This window comes from Cryptotermes secundus, unplaced genomic scaffold (genome assembly GCF_002891405.2).
Source record: "Cryptotermes secundus unplaced genomic scaffold, Csec_1.0 scaffold401, whole genome shotgun sequence".
Lineage (NCBI taxonomy): Eukaryota > Metazoa > Arthropoda > Insecta > Blattodea > Kalotermitidae > Cryptotermes > Cryptotermes secundus.
The window spans coordinates 135835-161609 of NW_019731223.1; the positions used below are offsets into that span (position 1 = coordinate 135835).

The 25775-nt window shown below is 41.1% G+C and overlaps 1 protein-coding gene across 15 annotated transcripts in view; it reads right to left on the reverse strand.

Moving 5' to 3' along the window:
- Positions 1 to 25775, reverse strand: part of LOC111866505 (protein madd-4) — a 669679-nt gene that overhangs the window by 68731 nt on the left and 575173 nt on the right. For 14 of the 15 annotated variants that reach the window (XR_004513226.1, XR_004513225.1, XR_004513224.1 and 11 more), the window contains exons 11-12: positions 13240 to 13405; positions 6744 to 6888 (exon numbers count right to left, since the gene is read on the reverse strand). Coding sequence is in view for 11 of the 15 variants with exons in the window: in XM_033752297.1 (XP_033608188.1) it covers positions 6744 to 6888; positions 13240 to 13405 (311 nt within the window). In the remaining 4 variants the exon portion in view is untranslated. The remainder of the gene's footprint in view (positions 1 to 6743; positions 6889 to 13239; positions 13406 to 25775) is intronic. The other variant, XM_033752289.1, reaches the window with a different exon arrangement.

Genomic DNA, 25775 nt, shown 5'->3' on the forward strand with positions numbered 1-25775 from the left:
TAACACCAAATTTCTCGGATCACTGTTATCAAATTGGCATCATAAGGAAGACACGCCGTCTAGTACTCATTTATTGAGATTTGGGGATATGAACTCATTTTTCTAATCACCGTGGAGACTTCTTTAGCTGCACAAACATACTCAGATTTATATACGCATCTTCGGTTTGCGCATGCGTCGCTTTCTTACATATGTGAGGTTCGTTCTACAAATGCTTTCATTCGGAGTAAATCCGACGGTCGTCCTCTTTTCCTGTAACGCTCCTGGCCACGTCCATGGCCTGTATGATTTGTCTGAAAATATTAACTCTTATAATTTTTGAGGTAACGATTCTTATTGTGATCTTCCGGGTCACGGTACCATGTACTCCAGTAGGTGGTACCAAAACTTCGGAGGAACGACTCTATAGTTCCAGCTTCACTTTTACTCTGAATATGGAGGCAGTATGTCCCTTCGAAACGTCAGTAACCTACAAGTCTACATGATATCATAACCTAGAATACCGCAATAAAAATGATAATTTTCCTTTCATTTAACGCGACCTCTTTGGACCCAGCTTATTGGCGGAAAGGAGTCTCTGCTAACTTTACATCTTTCCAAGGTAATTTACATGACACTGGTCACGGTAGCCGAGCGGTCTAAGGCATGTACTCTTTTCGCTCCCTCGGAAGCCGGGATCGTGGTTTCGAGTCCCACACATGGCATGAATGTTTGGTGTTGTATATATGTTTATTCTGTTTGTGTTGTCCTCTGTTTAGGTAGAGGCCTTGCGATGAGCTGATCACTAGTCCAAGGAGTTCTACAGTTTGCAAATGATTATGAAACTGGAAAATCAGAGGCTACGGTCCAAGAGAGCTGTAAAACCAGTGAAAAATATTATACGACAAAGGGATGGTGACGGTAGGCATGAAAGGATTATTTTAAATGTTATTACAATATTATTTCACTTTAAAAGAGTCAAACATTATAAACATTAAACCCAATATTTATGTATTTCTGTGTAAAACTTGAGTTTGAAGGAAAGTAACTACAACCTGGATCGTTGTAAACGGATTATACTCGCATAATACAGAAAATGATGCCAAGGTCATTGTAATCCCATAGTGTTACTAGAGAGCTGAGTGCAGTGCCCAGGTCCTTCAGTAGTTATCACATTTAACATACTGTCACATGACGACGGCCTCTAGGAGTTCCGTCTCAGGACGTATGGAGCGTGGGGGGGGGGGCGAATCGATGTGCGTAAGGAAGTCAAAAGTTATCGGCACTTTTGTTTTTCGAGTTTATATACACAAAAGTAGGGGTTGAACAAGTATGTCATTTTTCTACATAGTCTCCTTCATTTACGGTGCACTTGGTCCAGCGGTCCACAAGCTTGCGTATTCCCTCCACGAAGAAAGGTTTCCGTTGGTAGCGCAACCGTTTATGCAACGCTTCCCCCACTTCTTTGTCCCTAGAAAATCGACGACCCCGTAAAGCATCTGTGAGCGGTCGAAAGAGATGATAGTCGAAAGAGGCTAATGGTTTCAACGGTCTGGCCGGCCATGTGTGGGCGTGCATTTTCATGCAACAACAACACTTTCTTCGACAATACGCCTCGGCGTTTGGTGCGAATTGCTGGCCAGCAAATCACTGTATCAATACATATGGTACCCACTTCCGTTAAATCGATGTAAAATTGGTGCATTAATGTTTTTGGATAGGATTCGAATCCTCGTTCCCAAACTCCTTTTAATTACATGAGCGAAATTATTTCCTTCGTCTGACTGTGGTTACCTCTATCGCCTCTTTAGCTACAATGAATATTGTGAACCTGCCAAAGACAGCAGCCATATCCCGGGTGGAGAACGAGTACTTGTACAATACAAAGCTGCTCCCTCCAACATCTGCCACCCGGCAAGTGAGATTGAGTGAGTGCTGGATAAGAGAGAGAGAGAGAACTGTGCTCTGAGTGGAGTGAAGTGAAAGAGGCCCCGATCATGAGAAGTAAATACTGTACCTCAAATACAACCAGCCACACGCAAAGAACATTTCGAAATGGCTGAAAAACCACAATGGAAGATGGCCTTTAGGTTGTGCTTGAAGACTGCAGAAAAGAAAGGCTACACAAACACAAACACACATACACTGAATGTGAAGAAGCGGCTTCACAACATCAGCAACAAAACAAATTGTGTTAATGACGTATTTCCGTGTTGCTGTTGAGCGCGTTCTACTGAGCCAACATAAAGTGAAGTGAAACAGTCTACTCTATGATCACATATTAGAAAGAAAATACCACATAAAGCTGAAGAAACAGTGAGCTTAACAAGTGATAATTTTCCCTACCTGACTGTACTCCATCTATGAACATGTTTCTGTATTACAGACATCTACATATTATTTATATACATACTGTATTAGTACGCGTTATAGGAATTGAGTGCATAAAATTACCGCGTAATGGGAGGTTTTGTCCATGCATACATAGTCCACAACACTACTGAACGGATGTACAGAATGAACAATTTTAAACCTTAAGACACTGTATTCTACATCTCTCAGAACAAAAAGATAAATGAGTGTACATAGAAAAAAGTGCTGAATGTAAGCTGCTTATAGCGGAAGGTCAGGGAATTAATCTTCGGAAGCTGCCCATAGAGGATCCCTACGGCCCTTAGTCTCTATTTGGATATTGTTTTATGTGGATCAACCTGTAGACTAAATATGATACTGGGAGTCTGAACTAAAACCTGACTGGGGAATTTTCATTTTCATTCGTACCGCTCCAATACCTTACACGAATTTCAAATCAAATGTTATAGCTTTCTTAACCACGGTTTATCTTGCAAGAATCTGATACGTCACATAAAAAAGTAAAGCTATCCCTGTACCAGACCGTGAAGATCCATTGGGTTGTGAGACGTTGAGGGTCCCACATTATATAGACAGTCGGCTCAAAGATGGCGGTAAGGTTGTCAGGCGGTAAGGTTGTCAGTCATACGCGCCGGCCGCGCTTTACTCCCAAGGAAAATGATTTAATTAATTCCTGGTACTCATTTCTGTTAGAGGCTAAGTGAACCCCAGGGCCATAGCGCGGCTGGAAGGATTAGATCAATTGAAAAAATCCAATGACCTCATCGGGACTTAAACCCGCGACCTTCCGGCTTGTAGCATAGCCCCTCAACCAACTACGCTACCGCTACCCGCCCCAGCGCCACTTTGTCCACCACAAATCCCACATGACCAGACCTGGGATCGAACCCGGGCCAGCGACTAACGGCTTTAGCTATGGCCCGGCCTCAACCGGATAGTAACTAATCCTTCTGTAATAAATCAGCAAAATATTATAATTTGTAAAGAAGTGGACGCCGCTACAGGTTGTCTGAGAGATATCCTGGAGATACTCATATGTGCAACACAATGATGCAGTTGAGACGCACTGTGGCTAAAAGCAACGGAAATTTTAACTTTTAATTTCAGAGCGGGTGTCTTGTTTACGGCTAGAAGACATACTTTTACTCGTAATATTAAAACTGTGGTATATCGGTTCTAAAAGCAATTTACAGCTTTTTCTTCGTTATTCAAGAGTGGCACTGAAATTAAATATTATCTGATGCATTCTGAAATTTTAATACGAGATACGTGACTTCTATGTTGAAAATGGAACCGCCATGTTCCTTCGCAATTTTAATCCCATCCATTGTACTAGTATCTAAGCGCCATAGTGGAGGAGGCCACGATATAAATACACACGCAGAAGTTGCTTTGAACAGTGACGGACACTACCTCCTAATAACGGAGCCCTCATATTAGGTTCTGCATTTTTACCTGAAGTTGGAAACTGAATCAGCTTCTGAAACGACGTGTTCTTAGTACGAAACCTGGACGATAAAAATATAGAAGATATTAAACCTAACTAAAATATTTTTTAATATCCAACAGCATGAATAGCGAGTCAGTCATAACAAGATACATAAGAAGTTGTTTTACATTTCCTTGGAAATTCCGCATGAAAAATTCCCGTCTGTCAATAAACAAGTCAAATACCGGCATCACACTTACATTTCGTATGATTTTCTTCCGATTAACAGACACTCTCAGAACTCTCACGTTTACAGTATCCTCTGTACAACACTTGATATGCATGATCTATCAGTAGTTACAAGTCATTTGCTTATAGAACCACAGTACGTTTCTAGTCACGATAATAAGGCTTTTACAAGCAAACTGGCAACGATATATACCTCCTGCTTTAACATAAAATTCCGCTCTCTGCAGCCACAATGAACTTAGTGTTTCATATAATTCTCAGAATAAACAGTGATTATTTCCCTAAACAGTATTAACCTGTTTATCTTTGTAAGGGAACTGCAGTGTTTGCAGTAAGGCTGGATGATAATTCTCAAACCATTTTTATTTTTTAAGGAAAAAATTTGGTGAAAGTATACATGTATATGTAAAAGGCGTGTTCCTCAGAAAATATTAGCAACTAAATAATTAACGCTACAATGAACCTTTCCCTTACAATAAACAAACATTAAATTCACATGCAACTGTTCATTGCCAGGTTATGATACTCAAGTTGGGGAGAATCCAAAACTGTACACGCCTGCTGAATGAGTAGCCAATCAGTATGCTCCAATGTTCACTGTTATTATATGTTCCAAAAGAATCTCAGATACTGGGGTTTAAATTCTGGGTTACTGAGTTCCTGGACTCTGCCCACCCTACAGTATTCTAAAGCGCCCACGTTTCGGAAGCTGCATCTGTTTCCATCTTCATGTGAAAATGTGTGGGAGCACTTAATTGAGTCCGTAACATGGAGCTACCCTCAAACTGTGGATGGTCCAGTGGCTGAGATTGGTTCTATCTGACGGGCCCAAAGGAGTAGATGCTTGCCTGCCAACCTTCTTACCTGAGGATGGAAACAGATCCAATTTCCGAAACGTTGTACTCTTTTAGAATATTAGACGATGGACAAAGCCCAGAAGTTCAATAATCCCGAGTGAAATACATTATTGTTAGAATGCTTTATAAATAATGGAGTTCGAATTGTTTAATACAAGATTCAAAGTCGTATTGTAATAAAGAATTATATTAAAAAAACAAAACAAATATGACTTCAAGAGACTTTAAAATCAGTAAAGATTTTTTATTGTTACCTATTTATAAATTTCGATTGTGTTCTGAAGGTCGTGGTTGTTTGCTTCATATGGAAATTCGAAGGAATTTTACTTGTAATACAAATTTTCTTTAATTTAATTAATGCTTACAGAGAAAGTGTATGGAATACAAAATGTATGTTTAAATTCGGTCCAAAACTTTTGCTCGAAACGTTGTTATCTTGGATAAATATTTAGGGACATAAAGGCAGAAATTCACAAAGGTCTACATTTTATCTGGTCGTTAAACTTGTCCGATCTAAATGGAAATTGAAATGGCTCGAAACTTTAGTAGAATTCTCCAACATTAAATTTCATAAAGTGGTCCTCAAGTCATTTCGTGTGTACAGACAGACGGAGGGATTGAGTTCATGAACATAATTGGCGTTCCACAAGGGCTGCCTTTCGTTGCGTAGGCGTTAAAGAAATGTAATTGCTTACAATGATAGAACCTAAGACGAACTGCCATACACAGCGACAGAATTTAAAATTCAAGAAATGTACGTGTAATTAGAACAGATTCAATTCGTTTCAAAATTCGTTGAACATTTAATGTAAATTATATTTAAATATTAAATTTATACTGCGTCTTCATCAAACAAACAAACAAACTCCGTGATTTTAGTCCGCAAGCGAACTATATCGACCGAGCGACCGCCGCTTGACGGCAAAGTTTAGTGTCAACTTTTGCGGATAGAGGGTGTCGCGTGGTCAGCGCAACGAATCCCGCGGTCGTTAATTTTGGTTTTCTAGACCGGATCCTCTACTTCCTTGAAATAGCTCCTCAATTATCATCACGAGGCTGAGTGGACCCCGTTCCAGACCCACTACTTCTCAGAAAAAATCTGGTAGTGCCGGGAATCGAGCCCGGACCTCTGGATCTGTAGCGAGAAACGCTGACCACTAGACCACAAATATCAAATGGTTACTGCTATTTGGGGAAATATTTGCTGTTTATTCTGATTAACATATGAAATACACAAACGCGATTCCTAAAAAATGCAGAGGTTTCTGATGCTAGAGTAGGTGTACAAAAGTCAGTACTCTGCTACATCGGCAAATGATGACTCTTATTATGACATTTCAAAATAATGTTCTGCATTTTCCAGAGACAAGGGACGCCACGAGAATAGTAATATCTTTGCTGCTCATAGGCAACATTAAACGTTTACGTGAACTGAAAAGAAAGCTAAGCACTTCATACAGTAGACATTAAACTTCATGTTCTGGAAATAGGAACTTTCAAATTGGTGTACAGAATTGTTTACTTGTAATTATTCTGAGACATGGGGGGAAGGACGGAAGAATATAGCCTATTACCAATGCATGGGGATATGGCACGCAAATAGAATATCAATTATTCACATGTAAGTGTAGGCTTCCATGAAAGTTTACCCAGAATTTTTAAATGCTAGAACAGAGCTTATATATGTTGGGGTTCAATTTCGGTATACATATACACGTACTTCCGCCGCAAGAAACTGCTTCACGACGGCGAAAATAACGACTTCAATAACGTAAATAGATGCAGTACTTAATGCGTCCTATACCCGACTTCAAACATGATATAAGTAGGTGTATTCTGCAACAACAGCAACTTACGTCGATTCCGATGGTACGACAAGCTCGCTGGAGACCTGGCCTTCATACGTAGCGCGCTGGGAAGGCCCAGGTGGTGGAGGTGGGTACGGCTGCACCAGGGGTTGCGTGTGGTCCAAACCGGGCAGGTGCTCCTGTCCGTCCACTACTGAAACATACCATCAACTGATGTACGGAGGATCTGTTCAGTTTTGTGCAGGGCGGGAGATTTCGTAAATACAACCGGATGTTATTACATTCCTCTGGAATTACGTAAGATATGAGACCGCGGCCATGATTACCAGCTACAAGCTGTCCAAGAAGACTGGAATTAACAATCTGACTACTAAATGTGAGCATCACAGTAATGAAAGATGCTTATAACGTACACTAACTGCTCCTTACCTGGAAGTTGGAACATGTACAATTTCATGTTCTCACACACCGGTTAGAGACACTTAAAACAGTTTGTACCGTAACGTAAAACTTTCCATGTGAACTTTTTGAAACCGAAAATCCATCTAAATGATATTTACGAGTATAAAATCAGTTCCTATGCAGCAAGCTATTTCTTCGTCGTCAGTTCGTCAAACAAGTCTGGCGATTAAAACAAACTGTCCACGTACAGTTTGTGCCCGACCCCTTCGATCCTTCTGCAGAGGTCCCTGACTGTTACATGCATCGCTGTCACATGTTGGTGGACACGTGTCCTGTCTTTCCCTAGGTAAACCTTCATGCCGTATGTATAGCCTGCTGAATCACAGAGCTTGAAGATTTTGATTCCGAAATGTTTGTGTTTCTTAGGAATGTACTGTCTGAAGATTTTACCTGACTTTTACCTGGACTGCAATCCCCAGGGGCAGCGAAGGAGAGGCATGACGGAGAACTTTTGAAGAAGAGGCCAGAGAAAGAGGAAAGATCTGGAGAGAGGTCAAGAGCCTGGCTGGGAACAGATTCTGTTGGAACTGCTTCGTGAAAGCCCTATGCTCAGAAATGGAGTAAAAGGAACTGAACTGAAATTTGAATTTTACAATTATTTCGTGAACAACCTAATACTCCGAAGGATTATAATATTTTTCGTATCCGTCAGTTAGAGTGGCAAAAATAGTCCGAATTTTCCGGTCGGTCACAATTGTCGGCTTGTCTGTCATTTTTGCGTTGTTGTCTGTAAAGAGACGGCAGCGAGGACTGTGAAGAAATTAGTCGCGTTTCAATATGTTACTGTAAAAGGAAGCGAGAAAATGCTCAGCATTCATCCAGTAGTCTCTTATTCTAGCTCCAATATCATGGCCCACTTGGATATTGATCCCTAGAAAAAGAAACATTTCGGAATTGGTAAACTCAGGGAGTGGTGAATATCCGTCTTCAAGGCTGTCGAGGTCCTAGTGATGTTCCACCAGCAGATTGATAATTCCTGTTAAGAATAACAGGAACACGCAGAGTGGAGTGGAATCCTTATTCACGTGTGGAGCTTCGTTGAGATTTAACCCAATTGCTCCACCAGAAAAATTATTCGCACCCCTCCTGCCATACTGTTGTGGTGGTCCTCACGATGATGGTGATGATGGTGATGGTGATGATGATGATGACGATGATAGTGATGGTGAAGATGGATGCACGAGTTCTTCGTCATCCTCATCTTCGTAGACCCAGTAAATCTTCAACTTTTTTGCAGAAGTCCGAACCAGCATCGAATATCAGTTGCCTTTCAATTTCATCATTTTCCAAACGACGATTCATTGCCATTGTAGGATGAAATGAAACTACAGTATTCGATTTCACTATGAACTCACAGAATAGAGTCTGCACTCTGTATCTCAGCCACGATACAACTGTCTGTTAGCGACCACACAAGGGCAATAATCTCTTGCAGCTACAATGGAAGGAATTAACACTGAAGTAGGGACCATCGAATTCTTCCCTGTAGCATTTTCTTGAATAGCTATGCTTTCATTTTTCTGTCCTTTAGTCAAAAGTTTCGAAAATATGAAGAGTGTAATAAAGATATAAAACTTGCCAGCAGAGAACCAAATGATTTTATTGCTCCCAAATGTTTTATGGCATCAGGGACTGCGAAAATCTGTCAAGAGTTACAAGAAGGAATGATTTTATAATTCAGAGCTACTCTATGAAGAAGCGGAAAACCTTCCTTACAGTACGCATCCAAATTCAAAGGAAAAAACTGAAAGTAGAATATAACCTTTTTGCATAAAAATTTCAAATCTTGCGTTATAAAATATGCGACCCTATGTTCTTTTCTGATAAAAACAAAGTTAATTCCATCAATTTATCATAAAAAACGGTCAGCAAGGAGCACTTAAACGCGCACTAGCAGCGGGCTAAATTCAGCCAACTCAAGCTTGCACCTTTTCAAAAGTTCAGCGATAACGCTACATTCGTACAGAATCAACTGGGCTTTTGAGGCCTAATTAAGTTCTGTCATAAAGACGTATGTGTGGACGTACATCGTCATGCATCTCTGGATGGAAACGAGTTCAGCTTCATACCCCGGCAGCATTTCCCTTACGGAAAGCCATCCCGGTGGCAATTCGATAGGAGAATAGTTTGGCCTCACCGGGAATAGAACCCGATAATCCACCCCCATGACCAGTCTACATTCTGACTGCGCTATCCCGAATAAATTAATATATACGACATATTACGATATGTTGCGAAACGCTTTAATCAGGTCACACAATCAGAGCGTGTTCACCCAACCAGGAACTATTACGACGGACAAAGCACACACAGGCAACATCGAATGGGGACTCAGCAGACGTGGGGTACACTTGGATTCTCCGGTTGTCGGAGGAGACGGTGACTCGACGGAACGTCTGCCCAGAAAATCGAATCCTTGGCTTCAAGAGGTCTGGATAAGATTCGTAAGAGACGGATCAAGCTGTTGATAGCCATCATCGGTTGTCTGTCTTTTACCCTGGATAAATGTGGTCGGATCTGAGTCAGGATGAGTTCCAAGATTTCCGTATGAAGCTCTTAACAATGACAGCTGAAGATCCTCAACTGTGAGAGAGGAAGCGGAAGTTTCCCAGTAAATCAGACTGAAAAAGCTTGGCATCTATACTGGGTAAAATATAAACTAGAAAGGTCATTTAAGGGGTTAATTGAAACATCATTCCATGCAGGGAATGATGCTTAGTGAAACAAATATATCGTTTATTTTAAAAACTAATAAATTCAGTGTTGTTGATTTCTTTCATATACGTGGTTGTGAGAAACTGTACACCGTTTAACACCCGGATATTGCAATGTGCAGTCAATTTTATGTATGAAATCCTTTTTTTTTTTACATTTTTTTACTATCTATAGTAGTGGTTAAGGCACTATGCTACAAGTCGGAAGTTCGCGGGTTCAAATACCGATGAGGTCATTGGATTTTTTCAATTGACCTAATCCTTTCGGCCGCACTATGGCCCTGGGGTTCACTCAGCCTCCAACAGAAATGAGTACCAGGAATTAAAATTTCCCTGGGGAGTAAAGCGCGGCCAGCGCGTAAGGCTGACAACCTTACCGCCATCTTTGAACCGATTGTCTAGATAATGTGGAACCTTCAACGTCTCACAACCCTATGGGCCTTCATGGCCTGGTACAGGGATAGCTTTACTTTTCTTATCTATAATTTAATAATTTATCTAACTTTGTTTTCCTTTTTGCGCTTAACTCTGTTTAACTATTGTCATACACTCTTTATCCGTACCCTGCTTGTGTAATTCATTAACCTTATATATACTAATTCGGGACACGCGGTAAAGTCTTTGGTTGAGGCACTATGCTACAAGCCAGAAGGTCGCGAGTTCGATTCCCGATTAGGTCATCAGATTATCCAGTTGACCTAATCCTTGCATATGCATTATAACCCTGGTGCCGGATCAGCCTCTAAAAGAAAAGAGTGCCAGGAATCTTCCTGGAGTTAAAGGTCGGCCGGTTCGTAAGGTCGACAACCTCACCGCCACCTGTGAGTCGATTGTGTAAAAAAAGTGGGAGCCTCGACGTCTGACAACCCTATGCGCCTCCACGGCCTGTTAGAGGAATTGATTTGCTTTATTTTTCGCCTTTTTATATACTAATTCACCATTCATGTTAAGCAATGTTTTACTTAAAAATTCTATTCCCCGTATTTTTCTCCCTGGGCGATTCGGCAGTGTGCGTTTAGCGTCTTCCTTTCTTAAAGATAAAAAGCAACTACTTTACCTGTTTCTCTACTTAGCCCTCTGAGTGTCCTTTCAGATAATTGCAAGGATTATTCTCCAAAACTTTATATATATCAAAAATTAAAACTTCTCGTTCATATAATTGATTATTATCTAGGGAAGATATTCCAGACATCATAGTCAAGAATTATTTACTTATTTATCTGAACTGCAAGTGCGTTTTTACCCGGTGGCACTGATACTGCAATAAGACAACATACAAATAACATATATCGCACAAAATAACACACCACACTCAAACAAAACACAGGATACAAAACTAAACAAGCAATAAAGGACACACTACACAAAATGAATACAATGCAAATACGAACTACAACTACAACTAAAATTAAATAAGTTAATATTAATAAAAAATAAGTATGCTATATTATAATCCACACTGCAGCAAGTCATTTATCATAATCGGCCTAATGGATTAAAATACCTAAACTCCAACAATTTACACTGAATTAAGTGCGTAAGATTTTCATGGCTGCCTCTTATCGCACTGTAGGAAATCGAGATATCGCACGAACTGCGCTCTGGGAGACGCACCCGAGCTGTTAGGCAAATAGAACGTTAGCATTTCGTTGCTTCCTACCCAGAATGTGTTTACGTACACTTCCCAGACTTCGTGGGAGAAGTATGAATTATTAAGTGCTTGGAAATGCACCAGGACTCATTGTGTATACCAGGGACGGCGAACCATTACCATCGACGCCAGGTCTGGCACCGTCAAGGAGTTGAGCCCGTAACGATAAATGTAGGTTTTGTCTACTATATTTATGTACGGGACAATTTAATAATTCAGTATTTCTGTAAGGCATAATATTTTCGTATACGGTAAAATGCTACTGTTGTTTCCTGTTTCAGACATCCAATGGCTCAGGAACCAGACACCAGCTTCTTACTAGTGATATTCGGGTTCAGTCCCAGGTCGACGTTGAATCACTGATCGATGAAATGCTATTGGGGCAGGTTTCTTTCCGAGAACATCGTCTACCCTTGCAAATCACTATTCAATTGCTGTGCTCCATACTAACCTGCAGTCCGGCGGCCTCAGTATTCTAGGGGTAACGTTCCCACCTCATGACTCAAGGTGCGTGGGTTCAAACCCGGCGGAATTTTAAGGGCGGAAAAATTCAGGGAACAAGTCCTCCGGGAGGGACTTTAAGCCGTGGGTCCCGTGCCGTAGATTTACGGCACGTAAAAGATCCTCATGTCTCTAGGAGACCTCTGAGCAAAATTAGGCAACAATTTCCCGCCCAAGTAGATTCCAATGCCTCTGGTAGATGGGGGAAATATCAGGTACCGACGGCCGACCTCGTTGGCTGAACGGGGCTGATAGCACGCACCAGTACCGGTAGCGTATGGCGACAGTAGAAATTACGGGGGGACGCATAATGGATCAATAACTGGTCTAAGTGCATGGGGAAACCCACCCCCTCTAATAATAATAATAATAATAATAATAATAATAACCTGCAGTCAGAGGATAAAACAAAACACCAAGAAATTACGCGAGGCCCTCTCTCAGCCCAGTCATACCTTTTCTTCATATTCACATGCTAAATACCGAGAACTGCGGTTACTCGGAGAGTATAAGCTATGAAAACACATGTCCAAACAGTATATATCCTTAATATTATATTTCAGCACCCTTTTGCACTGTATTGATCTGACTTTTGGTGTTTTTATGCCGTCTGTGTGCAACTACTTTCACTATTCTTTCTTCGTATTCTTTTATTGGACACTACGTATTTCGGCCTAAGTGGCCATCTTTAGGTGTACAGGTTGTGGTTAAGGATACTGCTGCTCACACTAAAGCGGTTTTCTTTCCTCCTTAAACATGATTCTGCTGCTCACTGTATGCAAGTTTCTTTCCTCCTTAATCACCCGCAGCCAAAAAGGGAACACACATCACGAGACACGATATACACGGAGTATAAGCGGAAGGACTCCCATAGTGGAGGAACCATGGGCAGTTTGAATTGGGACATATAAGATGAATATCTTAACAAGATTTTAGTGTATAAAAATTTATTATAATTGACGAATATTTTTAAATATTTTTTTAATAATTTTACAATGACATAATGGCAAGCAATGCAATAGATTAACGTAAATGGAGCACCTGATGATGGCGCTATGTTGCCGAAACATGTTGTGAAATAACAGGTGAAATTGAGTGCACTACAAGACGGACACGGCATACATATCATGGACGAAAATCAGTGCAACAGGACGCTAAAATACAACATTATGACAGAACAAGTACATGAAGCAGAGGCCAATTTGCCTGTTGTTACCTGAATCATAGAAGCCAGTGCGGTAGATAGGGCAGGGGATGCCGGTCCTGCAGAGCTGCAAGTTTATGGGCTTGGACACAGGGTCGCACAGAGCGCTCGGAGCGTTGCGGGCATCCCTGCACTGGACACTGCGCGTCTGTTCGCCCTCTCCACATGATACGGAACACTGCACACAGTAATACAGCACAGTTCTGTAAATACACTCTAAATATTAGTATAACGGCTAAAGCATTGTAAATATATTAATAAGCCGTATAGACTGCGGAGAATATCTGGCAATGTGACCTTGTAGTGTTACGCGAGTTCTTTGCTCGATTTGCATAAAGGGAACACATCAGTCTATCCGTATGTTTCAGCTCCAGAACCACTTAATAGATCTTGATGAAATTTGAAATAAACGTAATGCCTTCGACGGCCACCCCACGCTGGAAAATTTTTTAAGTCCTAGAATCCGCTCTAATCTCACTGATCTGCGTGTCCGCCATGTTGCTACTATCAATTATATAAAATTAAAGCGTGCGAATTTACGACGTCCTCTAATGGTCTGACATCACACCGAAGAAGTTGAAAACCTGTCATCTGTTTCGGAAGTTGAAATGAGGAACACACAGAAAACGTGATGATTTTATAAACCCAATTTGTTTCATTAAGAAAGAAACCTTCAGTGCCTTTATCTGCGTTATATTTACTCATGTATCTACTGTAACAATAGAGGTTTCACGCTGTAGAACCCTCAGCACTACCACGTCTGACACTGCAACAGAATGCTGAAGTGAAGGTCCCTGGGTGAAGAGGGCGCTTGAGCCGCAATGTCCAACTTGCTTTCGTGCCGGATTACACGCTTAGCTAATGTTATCATGCCATTACGTCCTTTTCTTGGCCTCACAGTAACTCTACTATAATTTGAGGGATTTTGGTGATACTAGAAATGAGCACCAAGCCATTACTCCCGTAATTCGTATTTCGCTACAGCCATAAAATAAATACGGCGACCGTGAGAATTTATGAGGCGGAAACGAGTTAACGACACTTAATATGCCGTCGTAAAAGTCGTGTAATTACAAACCATACGCCTTCGAAAAATACGCAACTTTTGTTAGAGTTTTGCTCTTTTCGTGGAATGTAAATAACATGGCAGCAGAGAGCACTATGTATTAATTTAACATTCTGGTTGATGACGACAGCTGATTAATTAGTGAAGTAAATAACTGGATCTTGTGAACACTGAAATGAACTTTCGGGTTCTATAAAGTACTGGAATTTGTTGTGTAGCTGGGAAATTGATGGTTCCTCAAGGAGGACTCTGACACTCGCTTTCGCGTGTTGACAATTTCAAATATCATAGACGGCAATGCAATATTAGTAAGTTACATTCCACAAAAGCTGACCACAGCGGCCGTGCGGTCTAAGGCATGGACTGTCTTCGCCTGCTCGAATACCGGGATCGTGGGTTCGAAACCCACATGAGGCATGGATGTCTGTGTGTACTTTTATTCTGTCAGTAGTCGGTGTAACTAATGTGTTGCAAAGCCATCAGCTCTAGGACCTACTTCCACCGGCTTCCCCTTCTAGACCTGACTTATGGGAACAGAAATTGCCTTCTGCTCACATTTCTGACTTCATGCCCAACGAAATGCTCGTATACTTTCAGCCCAAATGAAGCACTGTAATATTTCTGTAGTCCCAATTTACTTCTAATAGTCCCAGTGGAGTGTGGATTTATATGATCAGACTAAACCAATTACTTTAATTGCTGCGTCAGTCCAACCCACGTAATAAATAAAAATGTAAACAAAACGAAAAAGTATGCCTACAATTCTAGATGGCTACACGTTCTTTCCAGACATCATTTAATATAAAATACTGTGGCATATTTCTTCAAGGCAAGAACTGTGCAGCCAGCAGAGACAGCCGTTACCGAGCAACGGCTTTGCAAACAAGCATGTTTCCACGGTAACAATTGGATACAACAATAATAATAATAATAATAATAATATTATTATTATTATTATTATTTTTTTTGGAGAGGTGTTTTCTGTGTGGTCCGTGCCGAGATATTATAAATAGGACAGTTAGAAATAGTTGAGTTGCGTTAAGTGAAGTGAAGAGTTAGTTGGTGAGTGAGTGAGAGGACTGCTGGGGTTCAGTCGTTGTATGCTGTTGTGAGAATCTGGTAGCTGAGGCAGGGATCAGTTCGGGAACCCAGAGGAAGGAGAACGTCCGCCGTTGAAAGCCGCTACCAAGCAACGGCTATTGGAGAGTGTAACACAGTGATAACACTACGTAGTCTGTACGTGACAGTGATCTGCAAAGTGTAATCACGAGCTTTGTGTTAAAGTGTCGAATACATCTGGTCATTAATCCGAATATCGTCTACAGTCACTCCACACGCGTCGCGATATTGTATTTCGTCTATAAGTAGAGCATAGGAGCCGCGGTTGCTCAGTCGGTATAGGAACTAGCTAAGAGCTGGACGACGGAGAATTTGGAGTTCGAGTCAAGGTAGGATCAAGAATTTTCAATTCTCCATGTCGTCCAGACCGGCTCTGGAGTCCACCCAACCTCCTATACAATAGGTACCGGGGGCTCTTTCCCTGGCGTAAAGCGGCCGGAACGTGAAACTGAAAACTCACCTCCAACTAGTGCCGATGTCAAGAAAATATGAATCTACACATCCACTCCCTCATACGTCTTCATGGCGTAGTGCTTAGTTAAGCACAGGGACAACTTTACCTTTCTACCTCTAAGTAACACATTCGAGATTTTATCCTTTTGTTTATTCCTCCCGTAAGTTCAACACATTGCAATAAATCTGCATGCAATAAGTATCCTTTTGTGATGGCTGCTAGACAGCCGATTCGTCTTCATTGCACTGGCATGTAACTTAGCTGTCGGTTCTGGTGCACACGACTGAACTGTAACATATTCTGACGCGGCCAGCATTCGCGACACAGATAAGCTTCGGCGGCTCACCCGTCACTGCCTAGAACAATGGTACGGTCATTCTGTCCTACGGAACCGGAACAATATAAGTATCTTGTTCTCTGATCAGTGAGGCTACTGATCCCTCGCTGCGATACGCTGTTTCAGAGGAGTGATGCTACGAAGGATTTGTCGACAATCATCATAAAGTAAAGACTAAAATGTTTTAACTGATGCCTATTCTCCGCATTATAAATTTCTTCTGAACACGACAATGAACCCTCCGGCTCCGTAAAAGGAAGGAATTCTGTGACCATCTGGGCGACTATCAGCTTCTTAAAAAGGAATCTGCTATACAGAGTTAGTCACTGTTATTGTTTAGTTTTCATTGTGCAGCTCCCGTCTAGAAACCCGAGATTAACGGCTGGGAAAATCCGTTGCGCTGACCACGCGACACCCTCTATCCGCAAAAGTTGGCATTAACTTCGCCGACAAGTGATGGTCGCTCAGTCGATATAGTTCTCTTGCGGACTAAAAGATACGGAGTTTTTTTACATTGCGCTTGGATGGCAGTAGTGCCACTGAATACAAGATTATGACGTGTGATTCTGTTCAGGAACATGTGTTTTCTCCTGTCTTCTCTAAGTATCCGAAATTTAAAATTTAAAGAATTGTAATTTTACCTCTTCTCTTATGTGTATACGTGTGAAACTTGGTTCGCAGGCTCCAGGGAATAATGTAAATCGTGACTGCGGCTCTAACGGCACTTAATAACTGGGTCCTTTAGGATGTGACACTGTATTATGGTAGAAGGGCACCTGTATGCCAAATCTACATGGCCTTACACCCAGAAGACCATAGTCCTAGTCAAATGAGCGTTTCAAATCAGGGTGCTAAGGACAACATTTTGACATAGAAGACAAGAGTGACAGGAGGCTGAAGAAAAAATTACAGTGAGGTGATCAATACTTTTTATGGGAGGGAGAGTCAGTAAATAGGTCGCAAATGGTAGTATGGGAGCTATAATGGACGCAATAGGTTTACTATCTCTACCACTGGGCCGTGCCATAGCTCAAGCGGTTAGTCTCTGGCTTCCCACCGCGGCGGCCAGGGTTCGATCCCGGGTCTGGTCAAGTGGGATTTGTGGTGGACAGAGTGGCGCTGAGGCAGGGTTTCTCCAAGTACTTCAGTTTCACCTGCCAATCTTCATTCCACCAAATTCTCCATCATCATAAACACCCGGGGCAGCCTACAATAGGTCAATCATTGGCCGCCGTGACGAGTGGACCCAGTTGGACTCCACCCCCCACTAAGCGAAACATGTACCACTAGGTAGCAGACGCGCATGCGCATGTCGAGAGGCTGGTTTCAGTAGTGAAAATGGCTACCGTGCTTGAGGGGTATACTACCGAAGAGCAACGTTCTGTTTTGCGTCCTATTACAGGAAAAGGACTCAATTCAAAGGATATTTATAAATAAATATTTCTTTTTTACTGTTTGAGGTGTTTGTCGCGAAAAGCGGTTCACATCCTAGTCGAGAAATTCTCTCAATGACGTTTGACAGCCACAGATGATACCCGACAAAATGCAGAAGTGGCTGAGACAACAGTCAAAAGGCTTTTATGCTGAGTTTCGATCCACTGGAAAAGCGATGGTACAAGCGTATCAATGTTGGTGAAGGATATGTAGAGAAACAAATGTTTTTCCAGTTTCGAATATCACATGTTTTACGTTTTATATCTATTTGTGACCTATTTACTGACTCTGCCTCCTATTTCACACAGAGTTACTAGGGCGAACAAATCATGGACGATATGACAGGCGGGGATTGTTATATGGAAAGGAGATATGAAAAATGCACACAAAATTTATTAGGATAACTTGGAAATAAAGATCATTTTGAAGACTTAGCCATAGACAAAAGGACAACATTAAAATTGATCTTAAAGATAGAGTTAACTGGAAGCATGTGACTCAAGCTACTGCCCAATCGTAGTCTCTTGTGATCACAGTAATGAAAACTTGCGTTACATAAAAGACGGAATATCTCTTTATCAGATAAAAAACTACTACCTTCTCTGTCCCATGGAGATCGTTTATCCTGAAATATATCGATCTCACTGACCGTACTGTATACAGTTCTGTACCACCTTCGTTATTATGACACTAGGAACCCTGAACTGCTAAGATAAATACCCAGTCAGATAAAGGCATTAGCTGACAGAACAATTGAAAAACGCAGCGCCTGCAAATCCGGTTCTGTACTTGTGTAAGAGTAATTGCCCACCCGTCACGATGAACGTTTTCGGAAACGACGGAGAAGAGAGAAGGGAAGACACCACAAAATGAACAGTGGGGAATCAAGTAATCATGTTCACTACAAACTGTTCCAACATCAAAAAGGAAACGAAAACAAATAAGTTATTAGTTATAAAAATATGATCTCCCAACTCAAAGGCAGTTGTGTAATACACTGCCAACTACTGCAGAAAAGTAAGCGGTTCATCACAGGTTGAGAAACATTGATCATCACACTGATCTCTCGTCATCATCATTCAGTGTGAACGGAATCTGCCTGTTTGCACCTCCCAGCCGATGTAAATGGAATTATAGCACACACGGATCCTATATTTACGCAGCATGAAGTTTATTTGTAAGTAAAGTTATCTCTGGGGTTAATTAAATAAGCACCATGCCATGAAGATTTATGGAGGAGTGGAGGTCTTGACCTCGGCACTAGATGGAGACAAGAGGTTAATTTCACGCTCCTGCCGCTTTAACCCTAGTGTCCTTTATACAGGAGGCTGGATGGGACACAGTCGGTCTCGGTGTTATGGAGAATAGAAAAATTCCTTGCCTCTACCGGGAAACGATCTCCGATTCCTCGGTCGTCCAACTCACACTCTTGTGGCCATACCGATTGAGTTACGAGTTTATAAGTATATGTAAAGCTAAAGATAGCCCTGTAACGGGCCATGAAGGCCCATAGGGTTGTGAGACGTCGAGGCTCCCACACTATCTAGACAATCGGTTCAAATATTGCGGTAAGGTTGTCAGCCTTACGCGCCGGCCGCCCTTTATCCCCCAGGAAGATCCCTGGTACTCATTTCTGTTAGAGACTGAGTCGAATCCAGGGACATAGTGCGGCTGGAATGATCAGGTAAATTAAAAAAATCGCTTCATCGGGACTCGAACCCGCGACCTTCCGGCTTATAACACATGTCTCAACCAACTACGCTACAGCGTGTCCCTTATATATACATGTATATAAAATATTCATAATTAAGTTTGTGTCTCACAAGAAAAAATTGAACTCATTTCCAATACAAACATCAAATGGTTGAAGCTGTTGAGGGAAATACTGCGGGAACCATAAGAATACAATCTGTGAGCAAAATATAAATTTCATGTTTAATGTTAAATCAGGTGTACATGTAGCATCCACTGCACTTTAATCCTTTGAATGTTTTTTCCAACATTATTTAAAAACCAGCTCTTAGAGCAGAGGAAATACAAACATCTCCCTTGCAAAGATCAAACGGTTAATGCTGTTTAGGGAAAAAATGGATGTTTATTGTGATAACCATAAGAAACACATTAAATACACTTTGTGAACAGTCTGCAGAGTTTTCGTACATTAAAACAGGTGGTGGATATAATTATCACAGAGATTCAAAGGGTTGTTTTTTAACATTGCACATAGAAAATGGTACACATCATTTTGCCAGAAGAGACACACTAATTTACTTACTTACTTACGCATGGAGCTGAGCCCTTCTGGAGGAGCGGCCAATTTTGGGCTACTCAAGAATTTCCCAGCATTTTATGGACCCCGAATGTTCATTATCATGTTCACAAGAGCCCTCCACTGGTCCCTATCCTGAGCCAGATCAATCCAGTCCACACCATCCCATCCTATCTCTCTAATATCCATTTTAATACTGTCCACCCACCTACACCTTGGTCTTCCCAGTGGTCTCTTTCCTTCTGGCTTTCCCACCAATATCCTATACGCATTCCTCGTAGAGGACACTAACAGGAATAGTAACTGAATTCCATTTGCTTCTGAATGACACTATTTTCCATTATGCGACATTGTCCTTACTAGGCAATAATTAAAATAAATACGTTTACATGCAAGGGGGCCCGGATATACATACTTACTCTCCCAAGGTGAAGACTTTAAATTCTACAGACTAGCAGCTCCGATTGTTTTTTCTTCAACTACAAACATGGGAGGAGCCGGGATAGCTCAGTCTGCATAGAGACTTCGTCATGGGATAGGCGAACAGGGAGTCCGGATTCGATTTTCGATAGCAGCTACCGATGTTTCTTCTGTACAAGGTTCAGACCGGCTCTGAGGTCCACCTAGCCTGCTATCCAACGTGTACTGGGGCTGTTTCCTTGGAAGTAAAGCCACAAGGACGTGATTCCCAAGAACGCCCAAGGATAACTGCGTATCTTTATCTTTACTGCAAATACCCACGTTTCCATGTAGCGCTCATCTATTCTCACCACCACAAATCAAGTCACAATGATTTCGTTTCACATTCTTAATAATTCATTATTCGACAGGCATACAGTTATTCAGGAACCGGGATAGCTCAGTCGGTACAGCGACTGGCTACGGGCTGGACAACCGAAGGTCGGAGTCCGAGTCCCGGTAGGGTCAAGAATTTTCTTCTCTCCACGTCGTCCACACCGTCTCTGGGGTCGACCCAACCCCTTTCCAATGGGTAACGGGTGATATTTCCCCGGGCGTAAAGGGGCCGGGGCGTGAAGCTGACCACTCACCTCCAACTAGTGCCGAGGTCAAGAAAACATGGCTCTCCACATCTATGCACTCACCCATACGCCGTAGTACTTAATTAGTTAAGCACAGGGACATATTTACTGTACACCTTATTATTTGACGGCACAGAGTATGAGAAATTTACTGTGCAATAAAATAAACCATAAATTAATAAATAAATAAAATGAAACTCTTCATATTACGAGGTTCATTTGTCAAACAATTAAAGGATTGTATTATACAAAAAACATGTCTTCCTATTTAGTGCTGTGGCAAAGGTTTATTCATTAGCCTTCCGCCCTGGATGAAACCGCAGAAAGAACTAACGAAATAGCTGAGTGCCGAGTTCAAAGAACTTTATAATTGTCCATTACATTGCGGATTGAAGTTGTTTCAGGATTCTGTATTATAGAACAGCTCTTCCAACTTACATAAATTTGCTGTGTATTATACATTCTGCATTCCTTTCAGAAGTGTCTTTCTGCAGTAATACCCATAAAAGACATAACTTTTCCCGACTGGAAAGTGCTGACCTAGGCAGATTCGTAAGTCTGAATATCCACAACCGTATACACCTATCTGCCGGTCACGGTAGCCGAGCGGTCTAACGCATGTACTGCCTTCGTTCACTAGTAAGTCTGGATCGTGGGTTTGAATCCCACACAAGGCATGGATGTTCGGTGTGTGTATGCGTTTATTCTGTCTTTGTGTTGTCCTGTGTTAAGCAGCGGCCTTGCGACAAGCTGATCATTCGTTTAAGGAGTCCTACCGTCTGTAAAAATGATCAATGAAACTGAGAAATCAGCCCTACGCTCCAAATTTGGAGCGAAAAGGAAGGAAACAGTACACATATCTGTTCCTCAGGCTAAATGTTAAAAAGCCACGCCAATTAAACTTTGTGCAATTTGAGATTCTCATGGTACTGAATATTAAATTACTGTTTTCCAAGATGTGACGCCGTGTTAGTTTGGTATACATGTACTAAATTTATGGTGAAATGCTACTCCTTAACATTGTATCTATCGAAGTACACCAGAAACCCATAATCTTACTATTACTTATGCAAATTTTATGACGAAAGTCTTGCCATTTTGCTTAATGGGGGATGGAGTCCAACTGGGTCCACTCGGCACGGCGACCACTGATTGGCCTCTTGTAGCTGCCCCGTGTGAATATGATGATGGAGAATTTTGTGGAATGAAGATTGGCAGAGGAAACCGAAGTACACGGAGAAAACTCGCCCCAGCACCACTTTGTACGCCATAAATCCCACATGACCAGACCCGGGATCGAACCAGGGCAGCCGGGGTGGGAAACCAGAGACTAACCACTTGAGCTGTGGCGCGGCCTAAAGTCTTGACATAGTAGTCAGCACTGAAAAAGTTCAGTGTTAGAATTTTCGAACACCGGCTCTTCTGACTGTGGCTGTCCATGGGTTTTTTCAGCATCGCCATGAAGATGCTAGAATAGTTTATTAAAACAGTCCGCGATCTCGTATTGCCTGTCGTCAGTTTATACACATCCTGCAATTTCCGCTTACACAACTCACGAATTTTATGAAGATCGTTAAATAGACCAAAACAAGAAATAGATTGCAGAATTTAATTTACAAACGTGTCAGACACAAATAAACAAAACAAGCTCCGTGGATCTAGTCCGCAAGCAAATTATACCGACCGAGCGACCGCCGCTTGTCGGCGAAGTTAGTGCTAACTTTAGCGGATAGAGGGTGTTGCGTGGTCAGCGCAACAAATCCCCACGGCCGTTAATTTCGGTTTTCTAGACCAGAGCCACTATTTTCTTGAAATAGCTCCTCAATTATCCTCACGAGGCTGAATGGGCCCCATTCCAGACTCACTGCTTCTCAGATATTCTGGTAGCGCCGGGAATCAAACGTGGACCTCTGGATCTGTAGTCAAAACTCTGACCACTAGACCTCAGCATCACACATTATAATTTTCTACTGTAATAATAAAAAATCACAAAAGGTTTCACACATGTCAGAAACAACATATGTGTTGTTTCAAATTTCTGTACCCTCCTCTCATAAGACTGCCTGGAGCTATGCCTCCACTCCTCAATACGTCTTCAAGTTAATGCTTAATTAAACACAGGAAGAATACGTTTTCTTGCCCTGATTTTGACACAAGCCAGCCGCGTTAAGTCACCAGAGCCGGTAAGCTATGCAGAGGCAATGCTAAACCTCAGGAGGTCAGCCTGTACTTTTGCTCTTAGAATTCGCGTCCGTGTGAACTCTGAACAAAACAATACACGCGGTTCGGCAGTCAAAGAGAAGGCGAAACGAGAATGGAACCCAACAGCGACACAATAGATGTTCGTGCAAAGAGAAACCCCAAAACTCAATCAAGACACTTTCATGATTTTTCCTTTGAGACTATTTTGTGGTGTGAGGCAAAAAAAAATCGTGCCATACAAACGGAACCATTTCCTTCCGTGAAGGCTGTAGCAGAGCTGAGAAAAGATCCTCGTAGAAAACGAGGAAATAGAACAGATAGGAGACTAAGAACAAGTGCATTCTCTTGTAGTCATTTGGCTGTAAACTAGAAGTTTGATACAAAAATTTGTGATAAAAGAAATTGACGAAGGAACACGCACAAACAGTGAGTTATTCTGTACAAAAACTTATATGCGTGCTGCTGTAGGCTTGGCACTTTAATCCAAGTATACATGATTTTTGACGCTATTATTATTATTATTATTATTATTATTATTATTATTATTATCATTATTATTATCATTATTATCATTAATTGGACTGTTACTGTCTAAATCATAAACGCTGCATTTTCTTTTGTTTGTTGTTTGTGTGTATGTGCTTGTTTTATTGGTCTCCCTCCTCATGTTTATTATATAACTGGCCTTTGGGGTGTTGAGTAAACACATAAAATAAATAAAAAACTGAACTGAACTGAACTAAATTATTAATGTAATCATATTTTATAATGGTATTCCTTAATGAATGACCGCCTCCGTTGTCTAGTAGCCAGAGTTCCTGGATACAGGTTCAGAGGTCCGGGTTAGATTCCCAGCTTTTCCAAATTTTCTGAGAAGTAGTGGGTCTGGAACGTGGTCCACTCAGCCTCGTGAGGATAATTGAGGTGCTATTTCAAGGAAACAGCGGCTCCGGTCTAGAAAACCGAGATTAACGGCTATGGGGATTCGTTGCGCTGACCACGCGACACCCTCCATCCGCTAAAGTTGACACCAACTTCCCTGACAAGCGACGGTCGTTCGGTTGGTATAGTTCGCTTGCGGACCGAAACCACGGATTTATTCCTTAATGAATAAACTATTATTTTATTCAGTATGAATGTACGTATATTTTTTCTCACTGAAAAATGATCGGCGTGATTACACTTACCGAAGTTATTGTGTATAAATGTTGCAAGTTACCTTGATTTGTCTCTTGGTTGTGTGTATACATTTGTTTGTTTCTTCTTTCTCCTCAAGCTTATTTTATAACTGGCCTCTGGACTACTGAGTGTGTATGTTGTTTACACTTCACCGAATATCAATAGGACGAGCAATTATAAAAGTATATGATGGAAGGGGAATGAAGCAAACATGATAAAAATGCATACAAAGTTGTGGTCGGAAAGCCTATTCCCTGAAGGTAAACAACGACTTTCAAGGTCTTTGATTGGGTCTCAGAGAAATAAGGCGTGGATTGAATTAATCTGGCTCAGAATATGGACAAATGGGGTAAACATGGAGATGAACCGTGGATTCCATAATCCGCGAGTTATTTCTTGACTAGCTGAGTATAATCAGCTTTTCAATAAAGAATGTGCTCCATCTAGTTTGTGAATCGTCATTAATATCATGCAGGTACACTTATTTTACCTGCATATAGGTCTGTAACTGATTAACACGAGTGTCATATTAGGCATGTTACAATAATGTAGGCCTACAATACTCTATTAATATGCATACAATATATGAGAGTCATAAGAACTAACACTTGCCTGGAAATTACTTTTTTTGTCTGTTAATAAATTTGAAACATTTTGATAACTATTTCATTGAACAAAAAGCATACGTGCATATTCAAAATACAGTAATATTATGACCACCAACACAACAAATTCATATAATTAAACCATTGTTACTGATTAACATTTGTTAATTATTCTGTATCTGCTACATATTTTCGATCCAGCTGGAACACCGCAGGCACTTTTCATAATACAAAACTCGTTATTGAACTGTGTATGTAATATGAATCCATATTAGCAATTATATTAATTAAATTTCGTTGTCAATTCTAGGTCTCGTTATGTTACTGTATTGTAATATTAGTCATAAATGTTAAAACGTTAAAACATTGTTTAAAATCTATGCCAGAATATTAGCAAATTTATTAATTAATTACTAATTAATTTCAATTAAATTTACACTGGAATCATTTTGAATTAAAGTGAATATCCGTGATGATATGTCGTATAGTAGAGGGTAATTATTTTATCTTTAGTCCCTTACATATATATGTTATGTGGGCGATTGCTTGCGTTCAAATGATGTTAAGTTCTACATGTTCTCTTATTTATTTCTGTGGTGTTGTGAATAGCTGTTGTGAAATTATTATGTTGCATATGTTGTGCTTTGCGTGGGGATATTACTTCTTCCCGCCATTGGATATTGTGCCTGTTCCTGTTCTATAGTTCTGTTAGTACTAGTATGTCCAAACGCCATACTAGAAGTACTCTCTGTTGTTCCGAATGCACGCATGAATCCTCTTGACCTTGCATCCAGAGATAACTGCAAGAATTCGCGATATGATACTTTCTGGTTACGATTCCTA